The sequence below is a fragment of the Dreissena polymorpha genome, chromosome 15 (assembly GCF_020536995.1).
Source record: "Dreissena polymorpha isolate Duluth1 chromosome 15, UMN_Dpol_1.0, whole genome shotgun sequence".
Taxonomy (NCBI): domain Eukaryota; kingdom Metazoa; phylum Mollusca; class Bivalvia; order Myida; family Dreissenidae; genus Dreissena; species Dreissena polymorpha.
The window spans coordinates 10602035-10626359 of NC_068369.1; the positions used below are offsets into that span (position 1 = coordinate 10602035).

A 24325-nucleotide genomic window follows, 5' to 3' on the forward strand; every position below is an offset into this window, starting at 1 on the left:
AGTTAAGGAAGGTTTAGCGGACTCTAGCAAATTTATTTTGCTACATCGTTGGTGTTGACAGGTTTTTTGTAGTAGTGGTTTTATTGTGTAGTATTAGCCAATATGAAGAAGGCTAAATATTTTAACATTTAATTGCAGAGGCTTACATGACCAACATAAATCATCTTTTTTTTACAGTTATTAAGAAAACTCACGCAGATTCATTTTGTTTGCAAGATTTGCACTATACATCAGACGTAAAAAACGACATTTGTATTAATGTGGAATGCAGAAAACTTTTTGTTCTGCCAAATCAAATGCTCGAGGAGTGAAGATTTTATTTTCAGAAGTATTAGATGTTAAGGTCAACCACGTTATAAGAGATGAAAATGGTAACAATTTTATATTGAATCTTATTTTAACAGGAAAACAGTGTATGGACACAATTATAATAACCCCATTTTCTATCAACATATATTTTCTCTTATAAAATAATATTGGGAACGAATCATGTACATAATGCGGTGATTTTAATATGAAATAAAATACAAGTCTAGATTATTGTAATTACAAATCACATATAAATAACGTTCACGCAAGAAATATTTAAATAAACTTCGTTACCGATAAAAAATACAATGATCCAAACACGTCTAGGTACGCAACCGGCAGCCTGAATGTTGTATGATGTTTCATGCAAATAGCGGACTTCCTTATTTGTCTTGGGCATGTGATTTTGCACAAGATCCCGTCGGAAATTGACATGTCAGCATTGGGTGTTCCAATCTATATTAATACACTGTTCTTCAGTAGAGGGTAGTAAGAGATTGACGCACACAGCCGCACATAACGGTCGCACGATTTGTTACTGTCATGGGGCCAATAGGCCGATACATTTAAGTTTTAGTTTAGAATATTTTTGGAAACCGTTGTGTTGAAATTAAATAAATATAAATAAATCGTTATGAACATTGAAAAGGACTTTGAGTTTGTTTATTATGAGTTTTAAAAACTATGTAACACAATATCTAAAGTGATTATTGGCTTTCCAATATTATAATTTACGGAAATAACGTCATAGCATTAGCCACGTTTAATTTTCTGTTTTTGTCTTTTTCAATTATCAATAAATGAAATGATTCCACGCCTGTACATCATTTGTAACGTCTATATATATAATTAATGTTTTTTATTTTACATTAATAAAAATAAGAACTCTCAATAAATGGAAACACAATTAACACGAATCTCTGTAACAATATAAAGATTGTCATAAACCACGATAATCAGTTTTAATGATATACGTTGAAATATGTACATGAAGTTTAAATGATAAGTTTGATTATCGTCTACACGCACTGCACACATTATGTTTAAATACTAGCAAGTTAGCTTTGCTAAGGAAACTGTCAATATTTGCTTAATTTTGTTTGTTTTGATTAACTTAATCCTCGGCGACAATTATTCATACAATAAAATCATCGAATAGCATTTGAAGATGTTAAAAAGATGAAGATCTTTGAAGATCTTTAAACAAACGTTCAACACATATATATCGCGTTAGGACAAACGTAGCATAACACAGCGATGTTAAGTCTTCTTTCTGTATATCTGATAACCGTGGAAACCACAAAGCGTTCCCTGGACTTCAGCTTACACCCACTGTTATTGTCCCTCACATTACGTACCTGCAATGAGAAACAAAATAAATATGAGCCGCGTCATGCGAAAATGGATCTTATGGCATTTGCGGTGAGGTTTAGCAAATGCACAGACTGGTCAGGAGCTACCCTGCCCGCAATAAAGTCACGCAAGGTTTCTTAGTCTCAAAAGTGAACAGAGTTGCTAATGTACTAGACTGCGCTAATGCACAAACTGGTCAGGGACAACTCTGCCCGCAATAAAGTATCGCAAGGTTTCTTGGTCTCAAAAGTGAACAGAGTTGCTAATGTACTAGACTGCGCTAATGCACAAACTGGTCAGGGACAACCCTGCCCGCAATAAAGTCACGCAAGGTTTCTTAGTCTCAAAAGTGAACAGAGTTACTAATGACTAGACTGCGCTAATGCACAAACTGGTCAGGGACAACCCTGCCCGCAATAAAGTCACGCAAGGTTTCTTAGTCTCAAAAGTGAACAGAGTTGCTAATGACTAGACTGCGCTAATGCACAGGCATGTTTGGAGCTACCTGGTCTGCACATAGAATAAGACCAATTTTCGCTTTACGCGGCTCGTTTTTATGTGTTTAGGAATACACAATTTCATCATATGAAGATATCATTCTCTCGCTGAAGCAGTCAACCACATCTAATTAATTTCTTTTTTTATATAAAAAAAAATCAATATCATAAACGTTTAAATTTAAGTCAAATATAGAAGAGACATTCTCAAGGCGGTTATAGATCAGTTTTAAAAAGACTGCCACACTAAATTTCCTTATTAAAACGTGGTAACGTTACTCCAAATATTATTTGAAATATCCATATTTAATCATAACTATGTTACAGTTCAATCTTGACATCATCGAAAACGATTTGTCCTTATAACTTTAACTTGTTTTACCACATATTACTGCTTACTACCAAATCTTTAACAATATTCAGAAAACATGCAATAAGCAAATTAAAATCAATGTTTACACAGCAATCTCTATGTTATCTCAAAAAAACAAATAAGGACGAAACAGTCCTCAATGAACAAAGTGATAATGGTGTTTTCAAGGTTTTCATTAGACTTGAAATTAATCTAAATAAAGCTCTCTGAACTTGCCCGCTTCCACGAAGTACATTTTGAACCAGTCTCTGGGACAAAGGGGCTAAGCGGAAATGCATGTTCGCAACTTGACTTGGTTCTCGTTGAGAACAGACTGCCTTTAAAAAAATCCATAACATAGGAAGTTTCGTCCCAGATTAGCCTGTTTTGACTGCACAGGCTATTGTGAGACGATACTTTAAGCTAATGCATTAAGCACTGATTTCCCGGAGACCTGATTATGTATAGACACTTAATTTTTGCTTTGTTCAAATTTACAAATACTATGTACCGGTAAAAACACAATACATGCTGACATAAAGCGCTCAAAGAGAGTTAATGCCACAATTGTTAATGATTTCCTTCATATAAAACAATGTAAGAGGCTGAAAATCATATGTATAGATTTATAAATATGTTAAACTAAACCAAACGTTATAATATATCGGAAGCCATTATAACATTGAATACTGCACTTGTTAATGATATGATGACGATAATGAATGCCCATTACCAATCAAGAACATTTTCTATTTTTATACACTTAAGTCCAAGAATTTAGATAAAACTCTAGCGATAGCAATTAACGCTGCTTGACAATAAATTTACCAATATATTGTAAAATAATGTTTCTACAAAGATATTACTTTATATAATAATTGCTGATTGTCAGTTAATCAACATGTTTATAAAAAATATTGAAGTTTAAGAAAATGTTTAAAGAGTGTGTAACGCATTACGTCGTTATATGCTGAATACTAAAATCATCGGACAAAGCCATATCATGCAAACTGTACTATAATGCCACACCAATATACTAAAGTGCACAGTACGTATTGCTAACTACTTATGATTTTGAACTGCTACTTCCGCCTAAAGATATGTATATAGCACACGTTAGATGTTTGTTAATCGAAAACAAGTATATATCTATCATTTTAATTTACTAGTTAATGTTTTTAAAAATAAGAATTTGTGTATTTGCATGTTTCGAGTTATATATCAGTGCAGCTTCAGCGTGTATGCGTCAACTGCAGACAGAGCGCGCGTAGCTCAAGTAATAAAACGCCTCGTTAAGACAGATTTTTGAGTCTCATGAAGTGCCACTTATTTCGCATGTTTCGAGTAGTCATGAAGTGACACTTGGTTTGCATATATCGCGCACTTATGAAATAACCTTTGGTTTGCATGCATCGCGTTCTCATGAAGTGACACTTGATTCGCATGTATCGCGTTCTCATGAAGTGACACTTGATTCGCATGCATCGCGTTCTCATGAAGTGACACTTGATTCGCATGTATCGCGTACTCATGAAGTGCCAATTATTTCGCATGTTTCGCGTACTCATGAATTTTTTTATTTTATTTTTTAAATAAGAAAACTTTATTTACCTCGTCAATAGGTATGTGTAGGTCGAGGCCATCGTACTCCATACCTTACAAACATTATGTGTTAGTAGCAATTAAATACAGCCTGTGTTAGTATACAACTAAATGATTTGCACAATTATAAACAGCGGATGCAAGTTTATATTAAGCAATGTACAATGTATGCATGTATACATAGATACATAGTAGATGAAAAACTTTGTGAAAGCACAGAAAATACAAGTAGCAACTATACTTTCTATATAACACAGGGATCTTTATACTTAACATGTAGATTTGTACTACACATATCATTGTTTTCTTTTGTAAAAGGTAAAGAAAGTGTAGATTTGAACAAAAAAATATGTGAAAACAAAACCACAGTGTATAGTTGAAATCATTCATTTCAGTGCACATCAATGTAAAGCAAGTACATTTAAGTTGTGGGTTCATTGATTAATAATCTTACAACTGACCAATTTGGAAATTCCGATCCTTGGCAAATGGTGTGCTTTTGAATTTCCCATGCTAGTTGAAAACTATTTTTTAGCCCTGGTACTGTTGGGCTTTTACTATGTTTTTTACAGATAAAAACATACTTTTTCATTTGAAGAAATAAAATATTAATGGGGGTCATTTTTTCAGAACAAATCCCAAGTAGAACATCTTGGCAAGAGATGTTGGGAAAATTGATGTTGTTTAGATTCATTGAATATTTTATATAGTTGATAATGGGTTGAATGTGTTCACATTCCCAGAAAAGATGAGTTAAGGTTTCCTCGTGTTTTTTTTACAAAAAGAACATAGATTGTCGTTAACAATTTTCATTTTATATAACAGAGATTTTGTACCCAAGATTCTGTGTACAATTCTATTTTGAAGCCATTGTATATATGTATCTCTGGAATTTTCAAAAACAAAGTTATGTACAAACTTCCAGTCAATGTTATTAAATATTTCATTCCACTTATTTTGACATGTAGGTTTTTCTTTATTAAATGTATATGTCCTATATATTGATTTATTTGGTTTTGCTTTAAAAACAATAACATTCAGATAGGAAGAGATAAATACTGCAGTGGTGTTTGGCTTGTTAACAGTAGCAAAACTTGATTTTTTAATAAAATCCGATACAGTTCTTTTAACTCCTTCATAGAATAAAAAATTTAGCACTTTTCCAGTGTAATTCTCAATATCATTCTTGGTCTTAAACCCTCCAGAGGTACATAATATGTCTCTAACAAGTCTATTTCCTCTTTCATACATGTTCTTATCATAAATGCAATTCATACCAATTTTAAAGTTGTCATTGTAAAAAAATGGAATATTTAATACATCATCAAATGTACAAATCTTAAATTTGTTAACATATATGCTATAGTAATTAAGAACATCTTTCCAAAATGTGTTAGTTAATCTTTTAACAATTTTTTGGACATATGCATTACCCATATTATACATTTGTTTAACATCAAACAGTGAATAGACTAATACAAAGCATTTACCTGTACATAGTGCAAGTTTCTTTATCCATGTTAGCTTCATACTTTTTTCAAATGAGTATATATCTATCATATTCAGTCCTCCCTCTTCATAAGGTTTGATAAGAACATTGTGTTTGATTTTTAAAGGACCATCCCATATGAAGTTGTAAAAACAATTGTGATTATTTGATTTAATATATGTACTCTTGGACTGGGAAGAGCAATAAATAAATACTCATGAAGTTACACTTGGTTCGCATGTATCGCGTTCCCATGAAGTGTCATTTAGTTAGCATGTATCGCGCACTTATAGTGCCATTTTAGTTCGCACGTCTGGATAACTCACAAAAAGCACCGTGCAGAACTTGTATTGAACACAAACCAAGAGCCAATTTAGTGCGCACTCATCAGGTTCTGCACAATATTACGTAAGCGCGCATGCCTTTTTGTGCGCAGCATTAGGTGCTGTTACAATACGACTAAAATACGACGAGAGTTATCACGTCTCGGATATTCATTGATTGTCGCTTTAGTGCGCATGAATCATAAAGTGCCAGGTAAGTGCTCGTGTATTGGATTTGATCAAGCGCCATTTGTTCGCATTTACTGAGCTTAAAAAGTAAGACTTTAGTGCATATGTCACGATAACGTTTCAAGTGCATATGTACTCACATTTTCCGCTCCTTATTGCATACCCGATGGCGTTAATGATAATGAGAAACACACCAGCTGTCACGAACACAGAGATGAGTATAGCTATGTCGTAGGTGTCCTTGCTCACGTACGTATCGCTGCAACTCGGTCCTGAAAATGAACAAAAAGATGAAATTATGAGCCTCGCTCGGGGAGAACTTGGCTTCATGAATTTGCGTAAAGTGTGGTCCGCCTGTGCAGTGCGCAAAAACTAATCTGGGACGACACTACACTGGACCATTGAATTGTTTATGTAAGAAGTGACTTCCTCTTAACGAAAAATACTATAAAAGCGGAAAGTGTCGTTTCTCGTAGCTACCTGAAGATTCGGCCGTGGTGAAGTAGACCGTCTCGGACATACTGACCAGCTCATAGCTGTCCACTGACTTGACGGCGAACCGGTACTCAGTGTTGTTTGCCAGGGAGCCCAACGGCAGAGTGTACGACCTGACGGTAGCGCTCTCGCCTGGAAATGTAGCGGAATATAGTGATTGTTGCTTGCGAAATATTATCTTTCAATTAAATGAAATTGTGTATTATGCACATGGTGAAATTCCGAATGCACATACGTGTTATTTAATTAACAAGCAAATCGTTGAATTGATATGCCCCGACAATATGCTTCTGGACACAAAAGTGTTATATTTGACACTCAAAAAGGCATTTTTCAAGATACAAAGGGCCATAACTCCGTTATTAACAGATGGTGTACAATGCCATTCGGCGTGCATAATCATCTTATTTATATATTTACTCATACCAAGTTTCAATGAAATCCGCCAAAGCACGTCCAAGATATGGCTCCGGACGGACGGACGGACGGACGGAAAAACGGACAGACGGACAACGCCAAAACAATATCCCTCCGCCAATGGCGGGGGATAATAAACCTTCTATGTACGTTGTAACTTTGAAGCAAAATCAACAAAATGCTCAATTACATTTGTATTCCATTAATAGTTTTTTTCAAATTGGTTACTCTTGTGGAATAAGTTTTTATGGTCCAATATAAACGTGCACTGGGAGTTTTGTCATTTATATTAAATTGAATTTAAAGTTATTATAAAGAGCAAATACGTTCAGAGTTTTTAAATTCTTATAGAAAGAAGCCACAAAATAAATAGAGATCATTAACGCTAAAAACAGATCTTCAGTTTAATCTCCAAAATTAAAACATGACAGTGATTTCTAAGTGAACGCCAATACGTTCCCTGCACACGGAGTGCGAAAAGAATATCATATGCCATGAATGAAACATGTCTTCCAGAGTATAGAATTGAATATTGCAATTGTTAAGCAATAGAAAACCGTTATCCCTCAAGTACACGTATATATTTCCTATATTTACCTTCCCGGATATCCGGTATGGGTTTATCAAACTGCATCCAGTCCCCGTTACTAAGGGCAAACATAACGTAGAAGGTCCTTGGCATCCTAGGTTGTGGAGCACTGGCCGAGATATAAATAGTCACATTCGAGTTCGAGCTCTGTTCTATAATCGGCTTCGGTGTGAGAGGTTTTTCTGTTATCAAAATACGAAATTGCTGTTGTTTTCATAGGACACTAATATAAAGCATTTTTATTTAAAGAGCTTTACGTTTTAATTGATTGTTACTTAATATGACATTGTCAAATGACAAGCTAAACTTTTAATTAAGGAAAAACTGTCTTGCTTAGGCGTTGTCCATCGCACAAAACTGTCTCCCTAATGTATTTTCATTTTAGCAATAAATGTATGCAAAATGAATGCATCGTTCAATGTAAAACACCGGAACAGATGAAAATAACATAAGAAAAAAGAAAAGTGCTATATGCAACTAGCATACAACCAAAACAGCCTGCGAGTAACTTACAGTCTGTTCAGGTTTTATGCTGTTTGCTGCTCATCAGTATCTTAGGTTTGGAAATGAAGCCTTTAAAATGTTAATCTATTAAGAAATGTCTTCAATTGTATATGATTTTCTAAGGGTCTGCACATGCGTAAAAATGGGTATCTGATTGGAAAAGGGTTAGCAAACCAATGTTCATGATTTACACACCTATAAGTCGTATGGTGACTTGCCTGCTCGCTCCCTGGTCTGAAGAGGTTTCAGGATTGTCAGGCCACGTAAGGCACGTGTAATTGTCCCCGTCCGACGGCGCGGTGAGGGGAAGCACATGTTTGTATCCTGTAAGACGAGACGTTTTCGACAGCAATAACAACAATACGTGAAGAACTAGCAACAATAAATACCTAGCTATAACATCAACATCATTCCTGTCACATACATATTGTATATAAACAAACATCAACTTTTCTACAAAAAATATTAAAAGGAGCCGCGCTCTGGGGGGAGGTGCTTAAAGTGACGTCGCAGATTAGCATGTGCAGTTCGCACAGGCTAATTAGCGACGGCACTTTCCCCCTAAAATACATCCTCGCTAAGAAGAGACCTCCTCAAAACAGAAAATTCAATACAAAGCGGAAAGCGTTGTTCATGATAAGCCTGTGCGGACTCCAACGGCAAATCTGTGACAACAATTAACGCACATGCATGAAGTAAGATTTTCCCAAAGAGAGGCTCAAAATAAATTGTCCAGTCCTTATCACCGCCATTGCACGATTAACGAACTATTCAATGTTTTAGCTTTAAAAGCGTTAACCGACAGTTGTGCATTAATTCTGGATATTAAAAAACGAACATATAATTACATGATACCTGCTGAATGCACTTTAAATAATTAAAGCACAATATTACTTTTGTAAAAATGATATTAATCAACGTAAACAGAAGTCCCGAACTGGATAACCCAATTGTTAAATATAGGACCGATCGTTTATATTGCACAGATACTTATACAGTGTATCTGTATGGTGTATCTGGCTATTATGTACTTCGTTCTAATTCCTCTATGGGTTAAATCATATACATCCGAACTCCAAATTGTTTATTGACCTAAAAATCAATAATCAATCGGAAAGTATTTATTACAGGAACATAATTCCCCCCTTAATAAAGACTTATATTAAAACAATATCAACTCTCTCTTTTCAGTTAGACATTAATCTAGTAACGGTGTTATAAAAATTAAGTTTAAAACATGGATAAATAATGTATGCAATACCCCAAAACTTTTTTCGATCGTGCAGCCAGTTTAATTTGAACTCAAATGTTCAAACACCTACTTATATGAGACGATCATTACGCAACAGTCCCGTTGAAGATATTGCGCATGTGTATAACGATATTTCATGTACATTAATTCATAATTCACCGATTGGCCCTCACCCGCTTAAAAGATCCGTGGAAAAAACACTTCTTTATCAAGTATAACTAAACATATTTTTATAATCGTTTGAAACATAGAGCCATTCGTTTCCTGCAACCATTTAATAAATTTTTATCAAAAGACAAGATAAGTCTTAATTTAAAAATTGAGCCTCACTCGGGGAAAACATGGCATAATTCATGTGCGTAATGACTTGTCCCCTATCAGCCAAGCTTATAAGGGAAGACACTTTTTGCTTTTATGGATTTTTTTCGTTTTAAGAAAGTCTGTTCTAAACCAAAATCGATATTAAGTGCTGTCCCTGATCAGCCTCTGCGAAGTGTGATTACTTTGGGCGAATTGCAAAGGCTAATCTGAGACGACACTTTACGCACATGCATATAGCACCGTTATCGTAGGCTCATTAATGTACAAAAGCAGTATGTATTAAAACTAAAAATAGATTTCCGAATTCTTATTGACAATGCCCCACCTGAAGTACTGGTTTCTTTTTCCACCTGGGGACGTGGTTCTGTGCTGTTTTCCCACTTGATCAAGGGTTCGGGGTTAGCGTCCACGATGCACGTGAGAGACACGTTGTCACCTCGGTAGGCGTATACTACGTCGGTAAGCGGCTGAACGATCAGCGGAGCATCTGAAAACAGAAAGGTGAATGGTGAAATAAACAGTATTGAATATATGCCTATTGTGAATGTACATGCATTATTCACTTGATGATGTACAAAGTCCTGAAGTTAAGGGCCGTTTGGGCGGGCGAACGGGCGGGTACAAGGGCAAATGGGCGAACGGACGGACGTCAATGGTGATTCCAGTTAAATCCTTTTTACTTCGTAGCGGGATAAATACATATAATTGCTATTTGAAGAATCAGCTATTGAAACGCGATCGCGTTCCTTCCCAGTGACGAACCATGGCGAACAGTTGTTGATGGGCAAGATCACATGTAATCCCCCTGAGATTGAAACATGTCTTGTTCAAGTGTTTTATGTTTTAAATAAGTAATGTATTCTTGTTCAAGTGTTTTATGTTTAACATGTGCAAGTATTGCATTGAATGTACCATTCGTTTAGGGGAATATACTTACAATATATTGTAAGGTTTGTGGAATCGCAGACGTCGGCCATTCCAACCACCTGCGCGCAACAGTGAATCATACCGCCGTCCATTGTGCGGTCAATATCGACGTCAATTTTCGATAACGTCACCGAGGCGTTGTATCTACCGTCAATCGCTTGTGTGATGTACGTACTATTCTAATAAGAAATAAATATTCCTATGACCCTATTTTAGGTAAAAAAAAAAGAAAGCAGGTAAAACAAATTAAACAATAAAGCATATATTATCTTTCAAAATACCTCCATGATATAATAAATCTCTCAGTATTTTATTTTATCACGGAACACATGTATTCTGTTGTGTGTATACTCAATTCTACATTAACCTATAAACTTAATTAAACATTTTCCACTAACACATATTAAGTGCTTTTGAAATAACGAGTATTAAAGATTGTGTACGTACGAGAATTGTTGTTCTTGAAATGGAAATGCGTTTCCAGACTATTTGCGCTGTCGGACGACTTTCATCTACTGAGCAGTTTAGAGTGACCTTCTGAGGTGTGAACCTTATGTCAACAGGGAGGGTCAACTTGGTGACCGTGACATTGGTTGGGGAAACTGGAATTACATATGTGTGTATGTGTCAGTACATATATTTAGGTGCACTGTAACAGTTTGAGCCATACATGGGTTTATTTAAAACTTTTTATTAAAATTGGAATTTTCGTTACACTTTCGAGTCCATTTTTTGTGAAGAAAAAGCTTGTATATGTTGAAAAAGATCTCGAGCACCATATGGGATCGAACTTGGATGTCCATGTCGCAAGGTGGATACCATATCTAATCCAACAGCGCTGCCTTGTTATGGAAATAATAAAACGTTTTCGTTAAAAGGAAGTCCCTTTCGGATAAACCTTTGCGAACTGCACAGTAGTCTGGGACGCAACATTAAGCACGCACTTATTGTCCGAGTTTTCCTCACATTTGTTTTCAATCACATATTGACTGTAAAATACGAAACTACATCTTTCAGGATTGCAATTGATACTTAAAATACCTGTATGTGTACTTTTAAAATATTTCTTGTTTGGCATATTGTTCATAGCCAAAGAGTTATTCGAATGCAGAAAATTGTAATAGAAACAAGAAAATAATCAAAACGATATTATTATTTTACCATAAGAACACAAGCTTGGAGACGCTTTTTTCAATACCATTTTGTCAATGCCGTCATGAGCGTCGTTTGTTAAAAAAATCTAAGAATCAAATATGAACCAACTCAGGAGAAAATGGGTCTTATCTCATAAGCGGCCATATTAGGTCCCTGCAGTCTGTAAGAAGCTATCCAGTCCGCATGACTTTATAGTGGGCAGGGTGGTACCAGACCAACTGTGCAACATATCCGTAAGGGGATGAAACCCATTATCGACGGACGCGGCTCATATAGTTATTTTTGTTGGACTGACTGACGTGCTCACATTTGGTTCTCAATGACTCGGACCTCTGCACCGTCATCTGCTGGTACTTGAATATGCACGTTACCGTCTTGAGGTCCTCACGTTTGACGTCGTGAATGGTGAGGTTGGACTCGCACGTTATCTGAGATTGAAAAATACGTATACATTGGGATATTTTTGACTCCCCTACCGGTGAAACCGAAGAGGTCAGTCTGTCACACTTTTCTGGATCCTGTGATAACTTTAAAAGTTCTTCATATGTTTTAATGAAACTTGAAACATAGACAGATGACAATACGGAAATTATACACGTCATTTCATTTGGTCCTACGTCAAGAATTCTGATTGCTATGGCAACAAATAGATAAGAAATATTGCTGAAAATGGTGGATCCTGCGATAACTTTAAAAGTTCTTCATATTTTTTCATGAAACTTGAAACATGGATAGATGGCAATATCGAGATTATTCACGTCATTTCATTTTGTTCCTACGTCAAGAATTCTGGTTGATTTGGCAACACATAAACTACAAATATTGCTGAACTGAAAATGGTGGATCCTGCGTAGGTAGGGGACTTTTATTGCTTGGCAATAGTCTTGTTTTTATATATCACATACCAGGTGCATGAAGTTTACGTTTGCGCAAAATGTAATCTCTTGTTTTCATTTTAAACAAACGTCCATATGATACTCGATTGCTGCGAAAGCTCGATGCGTATACAGACACTTATGAGTCTTTTTCGTGGGTAGAGCAAATACTCGGTGTCTTGGATTGCAATAAGTAGAACGTTACCAGCGTGCGTAATGAATCCAGGATTACCCTGTAATTAGACGGACACTATATCAATTAACCGGTACACATACTGAGATGTTTATGGTTGCATCGAGCTTTTGATAATTGAGCCGTGCCATGAGAAAAGGGGATTTAATGGCTGTGCGCAAGTTTCATCCCAGATTAACCCTTGCAGTCCGTACAGGCTTATCAGGGACGAAACTTTCCGCATGTATTTTTTTCAAGGTAGTATCGTCTTAACGAAAATCCAATAAGGCGAAAAGTGTCGTACCTGATAAGCATGTGCGAACTGCAGAGGCTAATCTTGGTCAACACTTTTATGCACATGCATTAAACCCCGTTTTCACAGAGTGAGGCTCATATTATATTGTTCATATGAGATAGCACGCATTAGAACGTCAATATGATGTCAATGTTCACGGTTACAATGTCATGTACAAATTAAAATCGAATAAGGTATAAAACATATACACATGTATGTAATGCTTCAGAAAATTTTGTTTACAATTTCTTGTGCACATTAAAATCGAATTAGGAATAATACATATACACATGTATGTCATGCTTCAGAAAATATTATGTGTATCACTTGGTTACAATTTCATGTACACATTAAAATTGAATTAGGCATACTACGTATACATATGTATGTAATGCTGCAGTTTATATAATGTGTATCGCTTTGATTCAAAGTACTAACGGGTGACAATAATGATCGTAATGATGACAGCATTATTATGAACGGGAACTAGATGAAACGATTCGGTAAACACGTATTTGATTGAAATTTTGACATTAGATCCGTGACTGGACTGACTGGCGTGATAACATTTGATGCGCCGTTGTATGTTGGCACGTGAAAATACACATTATCGTTATGATGAAATCGAAACAACGACATTAGGGTACAAACTAACAGGTGTCAGGTTGAAAACTAAGCTTGTTGGAAGTATTTTATTGTTTCATTTTTTACTTGTGTACACGGGGAAATAATTCTGAGCCAAAGTGTGTTAAATTTATCCCAACTCCTCAGGCATTCACCAAACAGGTAATTTGATCCGAAGAAATTAGTTTACGTTTTGCAATTGGACCTTAGTAACCGCTGATAAAACTACTTTAAAAATTAGGCAAGGGTTCGAAACGCCTATGACTATCGGGCTTAGATAACCGAATTGTAAGCATGTGCGTTAAAAGACGTTAATACAAGCTTATCAGTGACGTCACTTTCTGTCCAGACTGGATAATTGTTTATAAGAGACTTCCTTTAAACGAAAAGTTCCATAAAAGCGACAGTGTCGTCCCTGACAAGCCAGTGCGGATTGCACAGGCTAATCTGGAAGGACACTTTACGAAAATGAATTAAGCACAGTTTTCCGAGTCCCAAGCTCTCATATTTACGTATTTAGAAAACGTACCTCTCTGTCGACAGAACACTTGGATTTGATTGAGTAGTTATACCCGGATGTGTTGATATCTGCGCCCTCTAACTGCCAACTGATATTTGTGGCGGGGACGGACATCACGGCGCACCGGAAGACTGCCGGCGTGCTCGGGTACACCGCTTCATTTTCGGTGGTCATGGTGACTTCCTGAGGTGGCACTGTTTAAACATATTGAGTTGCTTTCAATATTTCAGTTTGCGTTGTCATGCATTTTAATTGACGTTTTATCATAAAATAGATATTAAAGACGATGTTTCCACCGTAACACAGTTTTCAATTACTGTATTTAGTCATTTTGCGAAAAAAGGAAGGTCTATAACAACTTTTAATATGATAATCGGCAATTTACATTTGAAAAATAAATTGAAGCAAAATCAACAACACGATCGGGATGGGAACATTTATCTGACAAAACAATCGCAGATATGCTTTACTTTTTTGCATAAGTAGTTATAAAAGAATCACGAATTTTGTTTTAAAGTGGTGTAAATCGTCTAATTACCTAATATATCGACAAAAACTGTCTTCCTCTTTGAAATATTGGCATCAGAAAAGTTGGCAACACAAGTAAGGTTTCCATAGTTACGATAATCAGATATCGAGAACGTGATTGACGCATTTACTGAAAAAATATAAACATCAATTAGTGCTCAAATATTTTAGAAACAATTTATATAAAACTGTTCAATAAGCTAACAATAAAGATGTGTATGTGATGTGTACAATATTTATTAAACTCGATGAACATTGTAAAAGAAGACATATTTTGTTTCATGTAATTACATGTGTTCGTGTGTCGGCGCAACAAAAGAATTGAATGAAAATCATTGTATACGGCAACGTCATGCGAAAATGGGCCTCATGCCATATGCGACAAGCGTAGCTCCAGACCAGCCAGTCAGGAGCTACGTTGTCCGCTATAAATTCACACGATGTTTTTTTGGCCGCATTAGTGTTCAGGGTAGCTCCTGAACAGTCAGCGCAGACTGCCGAATATGGTATTATATCAATTTTCGCATGATCGGGTATTCTTTTCGATTGTAAATTCTCTTCAGAAATATGTATCTCAACAAACAACAATCCCTGGTCTCAAATAAAATACTGCAGTTAGATAAGATAAATAGCGGTTCTCAAATTATGCGAAAGAGACACATATAAACGCGTCAATAATTGCTCGTAAGTAAGTTACGACACGTAAACTAGATGCGATGTTTGCAACTTATGAATTGCTTTTTAAAAGTTCACGTGACTGCTTTACGAATCGTAACTTACTGACGACGAGTGCTTATTGCAACCTCCTTCCTGCTACTGTTTCTGGTATTTTAACATATATGAAGTGTCATAAAATGTGAAACTTTGTGCAATATTTGCGTTGAAACCATATTTTTATCATAAGCCTAAGCTTTTATAAAATAATAATATTTCTAACACGCCAGTGAGCGACAACTTGTGTACAATTTTCTTCCAAATCTGTCAACAAACATTCACAAATACTTGGGCGTCGCTTAAAATAAGACGAACATCAAAACATTCGATGAATGAATGAGTCTAGATGAATCTGAACTTACGCGCACATTTCCGATTGATTAAATTGTTTAATGGGAGACAGCTGTTTCGAACAAAACACATTGTTCGTTCATACGATATTTTATTGAAAAGCATCAGTTTTCCTTTCCCCTCCTATTTATACAGATTTTATGATGAAAGAGGTTTGTATTCATGACATGCCCACATTAAAATACTTAAGAGTTTCTTATTATCATCCGAATTTAAATGCTTTGACATAATATTTTATGATCTAAAATGTCGCATAAAACCGTTCCCATGTGCTTTAACTAGTATGTTCAATGTTGCAAATCTTTATCTACACTACGTAAGATGCTATATTTTACAAAAACCGTGGATGCATTAAAAGAAGTCGAACATTTTCGATAAGTTTAACTTCTGAAAAGCTTTACATAATACTGTATTGAGCCGCGCTCTTGAAAAACCGGACTTAATGCACTTGCGTAAAGTGTCGTCTCACAAAAGAATGTGCAGTCCAAACATGCTAATCAGGTACGACATTTTACGCTATTATATATATTTTTTGTTTAAAGTATGTCTCTTCTAAACGAAAATCCAGTCTAGCACAGGCAATTCTAGGACGACATTCAATGCATATGCATTAATACCGTGTTTCACATAGCGCGGCTCTAATATTAAAAAGGAATATATTTAAAAAAGATAATCAGCGTATATCCTGACTTTGAAATAAAGGGAGAACATTGGCGTTTCTAAGTTATTAGATTAAACAAAGGATTGAGTATTGTTGTGTTATCTTTTCACTTAAAAGTCGCGTATTCACCGCATGCAATGTTTGTTATGAAGTGCATGTATATCAAACAAAATAATAGAGTTCGTAGATACCAATTTTACTACGTGAGATCACTTCCTCAGGTTTTAAATATTGTTATATTTATATAACTTTATAGTCGCATATCCACCGCATGAAATGTGTGTTATAAAGCGCACGTTTATTAAACCGCATAATAGGGTTCGTAGATAACATTTTACTACGTGAGATCACATCATATGTTCTCTCACATGGCTTATTATGAATATATTTCTTCGTCAACGAAACAAATGGTTGATATTTGTTTCAGACGCAGTTTTATTTCCACACATTAAATAACACTGCTACAACCGCGTCATGTGAAAATTGGTCCTATGGCAGTTGCGACCAGCGTAGCTCAAACCCTGCATGCGCACTTGCACGGTCAGGTCAGGGGCTACGCTTTTCGCTGTAAAACGGACTCAGGGTTTCGTGGTATCTCATTAGTATCATTCTCAGTATGCATATCCTGACAAGACTGCGAATATGCGCAGGCTCGGCTGGAGCTACGCTGGCAGCATATTGCATAAAACACTTCTTTCGCATGACGTGGGACTTTACAAAGCTCATCACAATACTTTCCGAGCGATACTTAAAGTCACGCCGTGTTATATTCAAGCAAACTGGCAAATAACGGTAGCCTATTCTGGCTCGCAGGAAACATTTTCAGACAGACTGACCGCGTACGTCAAACATGTGCGGCTAGATAATGAAACAAATTCACTTCTATCATATTCTATTTCGGTAATTTTTATCGCAATAAAACACAAATGACATTTTAATACCGAGACAATTGTATTTATTTTTTCCCCTAAAAATCGTGTAATCTGGCATATTGTAAGCAAAAAATGTGTTATCAACATAAGGCGTTAATTGATACGACAGTCCGTATTCCCTTGACGCTTAACTGACCCTTTTCCGATCCTGAAAGTCTTGGGGATGGAATTAACCGGTAATGCGTAATTTTAACTGGGCCCAAGAGTGTCTATGTTTTGAATGAAACTGCAGGGAGTAGACCGCATTCACTACCTTGTACAGTGTTATATCCTATACTACAAAGCCGCTTTTGCCTATGGATTATACCCATAACAGCCAATGCAATATTGCAAATGTAGTCAATTAAGATGAAAAGCTGGGTTAAAAACAGCTTCGCCGAAATAAATATCAATAAAAAAAAAAACAAGTTTAAAGGAAGCTTTTCTACAAAGAAGAAATTTCAATTACACCTTAAGGCGTTTGTGTTAACATGTGATTGAAAAATTGAAAAATAATTAGACCATGAAACGATATGTTAAATACCGGGTTTTTATATGATACAATCAATAAATATGCAATTAAAATAATAAATTACCCGTGAGCTTTTCATAATCCTTTCATAGGAATGGACAGGTTGATGAAAAATATTTTAATCAAATGAATAAATGATTTGTTTCGATAAACTGATTATGACTGTTGCTGAATTACATCGGATACGGAGAGTAAAGCTAATTACATCGGATACGGAGAGTAAAGCTAATTACATCGGATACGGAGAGTAAAGCTAATTTCAATTCAGTTTTCAGACTATAACTAATTTCCTAACCTTGAAGTCTACCTTTATTTTCTTAGCTCAGAATTGTGCTAGAAAGGTAACACAATTTAAACTATTATACCTATTATACCTATTATACCTATTATACCTATTATACCTATTATACCTATTATACCTATTATGCCTATTATACCTATGATACCTATTATACCTATTATACCGATTATACCTATTATACCTATTATACCTATTATACCTATTATACCTATTATACCTATTATACCTATTATACCTATTATACCTATTATAACTATTATACCTATGAACGTATTGTCTTGAGTCCTAATCGAAGTTTTCACCGTCGTTGTCTTGTTTGAATTATCACGTAGCACACTCTCTCCAGACGCAGAGAAACTGGGAACCAAGAAATACACTTTCGGTTCTGGGTAACCACCGGAAATGACGCACGTGGCTGTAAGATTTTCTCCGTATGTGCCCTGGTAATGTCCGTTGCTGTTCAAATTGTCAAACGTTATGGTGACATTGTAGGCTGAAAATTAAAAAAAAATGTGTTGTAATGGCATGTAACAGTTTCAACAAGACTATTGTCAAGCAATATAAGTCCCCTACCGGCTCCACCATTGTCAGGTTTTTTAAATATATTTGTTGCCATAGCAACCAGAATTATTGACGTAGGAACAAAATGAAATGGCGTGCATAATGTCCTTATTGCCATCTATCCATGTTTAAAGTTTCATGAAAAAATATTAAGAACTTTTAAAGTTATCGCAGAATCCAGAAAAGTGTGACAGACTGACTGACTGACTGACTGACTGACTGACTGACTGACGGACGGAAACACAGAGCGCAAACCATAAGTCCCCTCCGGTGAAATCTGTAGGGGACTAAAAAGTGTTAAGGAAGCAGTTAAATTGTAGTGGTGAATATATGCCGTATAATATTGTGTTCGATCCTTACTGAGGACGGTTGAATGATCATAATGAAAATATTTAATGGTTATTTTCATGAAACGGCAAAGACTCAAACTGGCTTTTAACAGGACAAACGAACATGAAATGTTTTTAACAAACTGGGTAAAAGCAAATATGCGGGTTATCATGACATGTTGATGCCATAACTGATGATAGGCCTATAAACATGTTATGATAACCCGCATATATTTATTAAATATATATAAGACCGTTGCGAGATGCTCACATGTAACTTTCAAGGTAACACTGCCTTCGCCGCCGTTTTCGGTCTTGCAACGATAATCGCCGCTGAAGCGCGTCTCGGCTGCAGAGATTCTCAGGGCGGTGTCGTTCACAAAAGAGAAGCCGGTCTGGTTGACCGTCTGACCGAAAGTGAGGGGATTGGAGAGTCCAGTAGGTCCGGTCCAGACAGGGAATGTGTAGTTGCCAACGACGGGACATACCAAAATGACTTCCGAACCCGACTCAACTATAACTTCCGCATAAATGGTCTGTGTCACTGGAATTCAGTATAGTATTAAGATATATCATATAGCATTGTATTTATTTAAGTTGTGTATGCGTATTATACACACGCAGATGCAAAATTATCGTGCATGGTCAACAAACAAGTCTTATTCATATGCAAAATAACTCGCAGAGACTGAAATAGTTATAAAACAACTTATTTTCACGTATGCCGCTTCAAAAATATTAAGCATTAAAGTAAACAGGACATGTCTTTATAAAAGATGTACGGCATTGATGTTAATTTGTTTTTTGTTGTTGTTAACTATCGTAAATAAAATCAAAGAGTTATGACTAATATCGCGGATGTTTTTCTGAACAATTACTAGTTGCATTAACACCCACATACATTTAAATGAGAATGAACGTAGTTAACAATCTTATTTGAGGCCCTACTCCGAAAATTTAAACACCCAACAAAGTTTAGTATTTGTGAAAACAAGTTTTGCGACAAGAAATGTTGTATGTCACTCCAGATATTAATAAAAAAAAGGTTAAGCAATGCGACGAGCACTCATGTATGACAGTGTATTTCGATCAACATATTTATCGCTTCCTAGCCTTAATTTCACTTTTCGCGATTTTCAAAATCCTCTTTGTCAATTGCAAATGAATATTTTACATTTACAACGACTATTTGATAACCCAAATTTTTTTTTTACGAGTTAAAAGTTTATATGACCCGATGTTGAATATTACCGCATATATTATACACTGACACAAGTTTATATCTTATTAATGAATTCTATGAATACATATGGGATATATTTGATCAATAGGTATACGCTGTTCTAATTTAGGAACTTACAATAAATTAAAGCCGCGCTCTTGGAAAACCGGACTTAATGCATATGTGTCGTCCCATATCAGCCTGTGCAGTCTGTGTCGTCCCATATCAGCCTGTGTAGTCTGTGTCGTCCCATATCAGCCTGTGCAGTCTGTGTCGTCCCATATCAGCTTGTGCAGTCTGAACAGGATAATCTTGGTATGTGTCGTCCCATATCAGCCTGTGCAGTCTGAACAGGATAATCTTGTTATGTGTCGTCCCATATCAGCCTGTGCAGTCTGAACAAGATAATCTTGGTATGCGTCGTCCCATATCAGCCTGTGCAGTCTCAACAGGATAATCTTGGTATGTGTCGTCCCATATCAGCCTGTGCAGTCTGAACAAGATAATCTTGGTATGTGTCGTCCCATATCAGCCTGTGCAGTCTGAACAGGATAATCTTGGTATGTGTCGTCCCATATCAGCCTGTGCAGTCTGAACAGGATAATCTTGGTATGTGTCGTCCCATATCAGCCTGTGCAGTCTGAACAGGATAATCTTGGTATGTGTCCTCCCATATCAGCCTGTGCAGTCCGATTAGGATAATCTTGGACGATACTTTTGCCCAGACTGGATTCTCTTGGACGATACTTTTGCCCAGACTGGATTCTCTTGGACGATACTTTTGCCCAGACTGGATTCTCTTGGACGATACTTTTGCCCAGACTGGATTCTCTTGGACGATACTTTTGCCCAGACTGGATTCTCTTGGACGATACTTTTGCCCAGACTGGATTCTCTTGGACGATACTTTTGCCCAGACTGGATTCTCTTGGACGATACTTTTGCCCAGACTGGATTCTCTTGGACGATATTTTTGCCCAGACTGCATTCTCTTGGACGATACTTTTGCCCAGACTGGATTCTCTTGGACGATATTTTTGCCCAGACTGGCTTCTCGTTAAGAAGAGACTTCATTTTAACGAAATATAAATCTATAAAAGCGGAAAGTCTCGTCCCTGGTTAGCCTGTGCTCTATAAAAGCGGAAAGTCTCGTCCCTGGTTAGCCTGTGCTCTATAAAAGCGGAAAGTCTCGTCCCTGATAAGCCTTGCTCTATAAAAGCGGAAAGTCTCGTCCCTGATTAGCCTGTGCTCTATAAAAGCGGAAAGTCTCGTCCCTGATTAGCCTGTGCTCTATAAAAGCGGAAAGTCTCGTCCCTGGTTAGCCTGTGCTCTATAAAAGCGGAAAGTCTCGTCCCTGGTTAGCCTGTGTGGATTGTACAGGGTAATCTGCGACGACACTTAACGCACATGCATTATCCCGGTTTTCCTATAGAGCGGCTCATTTTAAATTGTGCACATAAGTCTTGGAATATCGTATGTCGCTTAGTAGCACTGATGCCAGAATGATTTAAGCGTTAATACAGCCATTGTGGAGTTGCTCATATTTGGTTGTTAGTTCTCACTGAATCCTTTCTATCCATGCATTATTTATAATTCATTAAAGTTTCTAAATCCAATGTCATGTTTGGTGAACGAATACATACGATATTTATGTCAGCATAAGACCCATCTACGAGAATTTAAACGCCCAGCGCTGTCTATTATTTATGAAAAAAAGATTGGAGAAAAAATGTTGTGTGTAACTCTGTATGTTGATCACTCGAGATATCATTTACAAACCGGCTCAACGACTCGACAAGTACTAATAAATGACCATCTTAAATAATCCACAAATACATCTGTATATGGTCTTTATGTCGCATTCTTCATTGTATGAAATCTTGATTTTAATGAGGATATGATTTTTTTACATTTAGTATGCTTGTTTGAACACCTAAATATGGCAGTAAAGCTAAATTACGGTCCAATGTTGACATTTCGACATTATTACCGTAAGTTAGTTTAAGCACAAAGCCGTTTCCGACACTTTAACTCGTATACGTTGCAGAACAAAGTATGAACAAAATTACAGAAATATAGTCCCAATTACGTTCTTTATGCTAAAATACACAACAAAGCTTCCATTCAAAACCGATTTTAAATGTTATAATAGAACATTTTTTAAAGACAATTCATTCGTCATTTTAGATTCATGTAGAGGCTTCAGTTCGAAAAATGTGGAACCCCTAGCATTGAACTCAAATTTGACTAAACGAAGAGTGCCACATTGAAAATGTTTACATACTTGCTTAAAAGGGTGGTTTTCCTTCAAACTGCTACCAATTTTGTGCAGCAAAACCTCATACCATCGACAAAATCAATCAAAATACAAAGCGATTTTAACACAAAAATATACATTATTTTCAAAAATCTGAATGATGTTTATTCAACGTATTTCGGCGGAAAATTATATAACTAGTTAATGATATCGACATTGCTGAGGGCAAGTTACGCTTAAATACACTAAAAAAAGACGTGTAGGGGAAAATCTTCAGCTGGAAAATATTTGAAATGGGGTAAGTGATTATATTTCTGTGTGATCATTTCTGTTATTAAGCGCGATCTCTTCCTGATTAATGTTAACAGTTGTTTTACTAGTCGCGACCAACTGTCAAAAATAATTATGTATTTTCTCAGGTATGTGTATACACATACCAGGTTTTCTTACTACTTCAAGTGATTTCGACCGATTTGTAATGCACGTTTTTTCTACGGAGCACAGCGAGTGCCACGCTTTCAAAATGGGTAGAAGGAATCGATATACAAATGTATAAAAAGATTCGGTTTGCCAAAACGAACACATTATTCAAAACGGTACAAGGACAGTAGTTATTCAGGGAGGAAGAAAGAAAAAACTATGATACCTAGCTGTGTATTTCTATGTAAAACTATGATTTCTAGAGTCGTCTGCACAAAACTCATAAAATCTTGTTATTGATGAGCAATATCTCCTTTTATCACAATGATTTCTACCCAGCCAAACCTATTTCTTTATATTTATCTACAATTTTATATGTCGTCTGCAATTTCTTTCAATTTGAGATGGTTTAAACTTATCCATTTGGTTATAGCAAAATTGTTAAGCCCTTGAAATATAATGGTGACTCTTATTATCCACCATACCTGGATTTTTAAAAAGTAGTTCAGTTTAGTTATTTTTAGAATTTTGTTTAGAATAATTATCCAAAAAATGCAGTTGAATAATAACTCATTTGTTGTTTTCTGACAATAATTATCTGTGAAATGTTGCTAACTTGACCTTGTATATGTATATAGCTTTGTATTTATTCAACTTACGGTAGTGCATATCCTTCAAACTTAAGATTGAGATTTTGTAAATTAGTGTACAAATGTATTGGTTTTAAACAAAAAAATGAATAAAGCAAAAAAAAAAAATTGAATGTCAAAAATGTGTTTATGTTATTCTATCCGTCTTTACCTTTAAAATGATATATAGTTTGACCATATTGTACCACATTGAATGAAGAAAAACCAAATAAAAGTTTTAATGAATTTTATCCCTCCCATGAACCTTAAGGTATTTTCTTTAAACAAAGATGACGATTAGTAAAGCCTTTCGGTTTTAGAAAAGTCAACCTCTGGGCCCGACCTCACCTGCAATCAGACATAGCCACAACATGTACATCCTTCGTTCACACTTGTTGCTATCCATCCTCATAACTCTTATATTGTAATGTTTTACATGTGACATCAAAGTATCGCGGTTAATCACAGCTTTCAATCGATACTACCCGACAATGTGCTGAAGCGAATAATGACTTAGGTATAAGCCGCCTATGTCAGTGCGAAAATTGCTGTCGTAATTGTACATTTTACTTTTAAAGCGCAGGTAAAAAAATCACCGCGACTCATTGCTACTCTTTTCGTCATAGTCCAATAAACATGCGTGTTTACT

The 24325-nt window shown here is 36.0% G+C and overlaps 1 protein-coding gene across 1 annotated transcript; it reads right to left on the reverse strand.

Moving 5' to 3' along the window:
- Positions 1 to 439: 439 nt before the first annotated feature.
- On the reverse strand, positions 440 to 24302 carry LOC127860150 (immunoglobulin superfamily member 10-like). The gene is made up of 14 exons (XM_052398029.1): positions 24025 to 24302; positions 19420 to 19692; positions 18521 to 18751; positions 14799 to 14918; positions 14270 to 14454; positions 12082 to 12202; positions 11067 to 11221; positions 10630 to 10798; positions 10018 to 10179; positions 8315 to 8443; positions 7624 to 7797; positions 6595 to 6741; positions 6255 to 6386; positions 440 to 1667 (listed from the first exon to the last, which is right to left on the reverse strand). The coding sequence occupies exons 1-14, from the start codon at positions 24119 to 24121 to the stop codon at positions 1660 to 1662; spliced, it is 2103 nt and encodes a 700-aa protein (XP_052253989.1). The 5' UTR covers positions 24122 to 24302; the 3' UTR covers positions 440 to 1659.
- Between the last annotated feature and the right edge of the window lie 23 nt (positions 24303 to 24325).